The sequence below is a fragment of the Triticum aestivum genome, chromosome 1A, assembly GCF_018294505.1.
Source record: "Triticum aestivum cultivar Chinese Spring chromosome 1A, IWGSC CS RefSeq v2.1, whole genome shotgun sequence".
Lineage (NCBI taxonomy): Eukaryota > Viridiplantae > Streptophyta > Magnoliopsida > Poales > Poaceae > Triticum > Triticum aestivum.
This window is the reverse complement of record NC_057794.1, coordinates 497,686,256-497,689,546: the sequence shown is the minus strand read 5'-3', so window position 1 is coordinate 497,689,546 and position 3,291 is coordinate 497,686,256. Positions and strand designations below refer to the sequence as shown.

Here is a 3,291-nt window from a genome sequence, read left to right as displayed (position 1 = left end):
GGCAATGCTTAGGATGGATGATAGTGAAGATGAGGAGGAGAGGAACTTGGGCAAGCCCGAGGGAACCAAGAAGGGCAAGCTAAGGGTGAAGATGGAAGAAGAGGCGTCAAGCCTAAGGGAGAAGATGGACCACATGATGAAGGCAAGAGAGGAATTGACAACGAAGACATTGGAGACGAAGCTTCTTATCACCGAGAAGAAGAAAGAGGTCAAGCTTGCACAAGTTGAAGCAAAGCGTGAAGAAGCAAAGCGCAAGGCCGAGTTGGAGGAGAGGATGATCAAGCTCAAGAGGCAAAGGTATGGAAAGAACTCATAGTGGAAGAGAAAGAGCACATGATGATGTCCAAGAAGGACATGGATCAAGACCAATTGCAATGGTGGAAGAACTACAAGGACGACATCGCGGAGAGGAAGAGGATGTTCCGTGTTGCGTCCTCTACTTTTCGAGGTGACACTCCGATGAGTAGTTGTGGTGATGGCGGTGTGTACGACTCCACTGGTGCCCATGGAGATGCTTGATGGAGCCCGCATGTGGTCTAGGAGATGGCGCCGAGGTGCAACTTTTTTGTGATGGTGCCGATGAGAGGAGGAAGATGATGATTTTGTGATGTAAACTATTAAACCATGCATCAATGATTGTCATTTGGTAGTTTGTTTGGAAGTTGATTGTGTTCTTGTTGTCATAAATTATGAGATGTCAAATGATAGATTTAAAGATTGGGGTCGAGGCAAAGACTAGAACCCTCAAATCCAATCCTTAAAGCAGTTTAAGGGTTTGGTTTGAGGGTTCTAGTATTTGCCCCTGTTTTTCAACCCTTAAAAGTGTTAAAAAGTGGCACTTCTCAACTCTTAAAACTGCTTTAAGGATTTGAGGGTTCTACGTAATGCTCTTAGAGCAAGTCTAGTAGAGCCCTCAAACCCCTAAAAATAACTGCTATTTTACAGTTTTCGTCGAAAAAAAGCCGTAGACTAGAACCCCTTAACCCTTAAACCCTCAATTTTTTTTAAAGGTCCAACCCTCGAACCTTCTCCCAATCCTTAAAAGTAAAGGTTGGGGAGCAAAACCTACCCCAACCCTCATTTGGCGGTTATCCTCGCGCGGGAGGAAAAAATCCTCCCAACTCCCGCGCCCACGCCCGCGGCCGCCGCTGCTAGTCGCCCCCATCGCCGGAGGCCGCCCCGTCCACCTCCCGCGCGCAACGACATCGTTGTTCATGGGAAATATTCCGTTATAAGGGTTGGGTTTAAGGATTTTAATCTTTGTCCCTGTTTTTTAACTCGTAAAAGTGCATAAAAAATCATTTTTGGACCCTTAAAACGCTAGTGAGGGTTTGAGAGTTTGAGGGTTCTACTAGTAATGCTTTTAGCAAAGCGCGCATATCCTCTGTGTCAGCGTGATTATATGTCTCCGTTCGTGCAAGATCGTCACCACTCACCAGTCATCACACAAACTCGTCCCAGGAAAATTTGTGGCGTGAGAAGCTGGGCCGAGCAGAGCATGGACGGACGCAGAGCAGCACCGCCGCCGGCGTCGCGGATTAGTGGCTGGCACGCCGACGACGAATCCGAGCTGGACGAAGAGGAGCTCGGCGTCTTCACCGCTGAGCGCTACTTCAACGGCGCCCTCGCCGCCGAGGACGCTTTGTGGTGCGACCGCTCGTCGTCGTCGTTCTCGTCCGCGTTCAAGACATGGCAGCACGACGGGTCTGCCCCGACGCCGACGGCTGCCACCAGCTCGTCGGAGGCCAGCTGGAACAGCCGCTCTGCGCTTCTGCCTAACCGTCCGGCGATGGCAGTCCCCTCGCCCGTTGAGAGCAAGCCGGATTCCAGGGCAGAGAGTGATCAGACCGGAAGAAAGGCACGCTCGTCGTCGTCTCACCTGCGACGTTGGCTTCTCGGCATGGCAGGGCGCGCCTGCGCCTGGGGCCACGGCGAGGAGTCGGTTGGCACCGAAGACCTGAGTCACCATGAATTGGAGTCCGGCTCTGGTGGCCAGAAACGCAGCCCCGAAGCGGATGCGGCGCTGCCAAGAATGACGAGCAAGCAGATCGCCGTGGAGGACGGCACCACGGCGAGGGTGATATCTGGCAAGAGGGTCGACGACGGCGACGCACCACTTACCCTGCTGCTCGCGGAAGCTACGCACAGTCGAGCTGCAAACTCCGGCGAATTGTCCATGAGGATGCTGGATCCGGCAGCCAACGCGTCGTACAACGACCGGCTCCGGCGGGAATCTTTGGACATGTTTCACCAGGCAGGCCAAGGCTCTGCCATCACAATCGTGGCGGGAAGCACGGCGCGGGGTGGTGCCGCAACTGCAAGTGCGGGCGGCGGCGCCAGAGGAAGCCCCTCCCCACCAAGCAGGAGGCGCGACTCCGGCGATCTCGAGAGCGTGTGCCCGCCGAGCGAGGCGAGCGTGGTCTGGAGCGTGGTCACCGCGGAAGGCGCCGCGTCCGGCAACTTCTCCAGCGCGGCCTCGGCATGCCACTATTACTTCAACGACGGCGACGGAGAGACGACGCGGCACACGGCGGCAGGAGGGAAGTTCAGCCGGAGGAGACGAAGCAACGGCAGCGGCTTGCTGATGGGCTGTATGTCCAAGAGGGCCGTCGACGCCGTCGGCGCCGCCTCGGACGCGCGTCTACCGGCCGGAGGTAGAGCCGGCGGCGGTGGCGAGGTGAGCGGCCCAGACGTGACGGTGACGCGCCGCCGGTAGGTGTGCTCGGTTTTGACGTATGCGACGATTGAGACGTGGACTTGGATGCATGCATGGACCCGTGGATGTGTATTTTTCTGGAAAAAAAGTTAATGGATCATTTTTATTTGCGAAACAGAGGAGTAATTGCGATAGGGATGCGGTGTGGACGATGCTCTTCAAAGCTGCCGTTATCAGGTGTACTGTCCCGCATACATACACGCGGGATGCTACATTTCACAATAATCGTGGAAACAATTTCCAGAACCCTACAATGAACTTGGTCTATATCACGTTCTGCGTACTGGGTAAAACGTCGGTTTCTTCTTCTCAAGTAACGAACAATAGTACAGTCGGACCGGTCAAATCTGGCCTCCTGTATTCGACGAACAGCGTCCGAGTGCGCCCACATAGGAACAAGGTGCCCCATTTATCCGTGTCCGGGAAGCCACACCCCTCTTATTTAAAATTTAAAATTTTATTTATATAAATCCATGCACATAGATCATATAGTACATAATCAATTCACCAGTTCAACAATTCAAACCAACCAAAAAAGGATCATGATCCACCAATTCAAGCAAGCCAAAATAAAT

The 3,291-nt window shown here is 53.6% G+C and overlaps 1 protein-coding gene across 1 annotated transcript; it reads left to right on the top strand.

Moving 5' to 3' along the window:
- Positions 1–1,458: 1,458 nt before the first annotated feature.
- Positions 1,459–2,831, top strand: LOC123159523 (uncharacterized; the record flags this gene model as incomplete). Its single annotated transcript, XM_044577387.1, is given in 1 exon segment — positions 1,459–2,831. A coding segment is annotated over 1 exon segment (1,218 nt). The 3' UTR covers positions 2,717–2,831.
- Between the last annotated feature and the right edge of the window lie 460 nt (positions 2,832–3,291).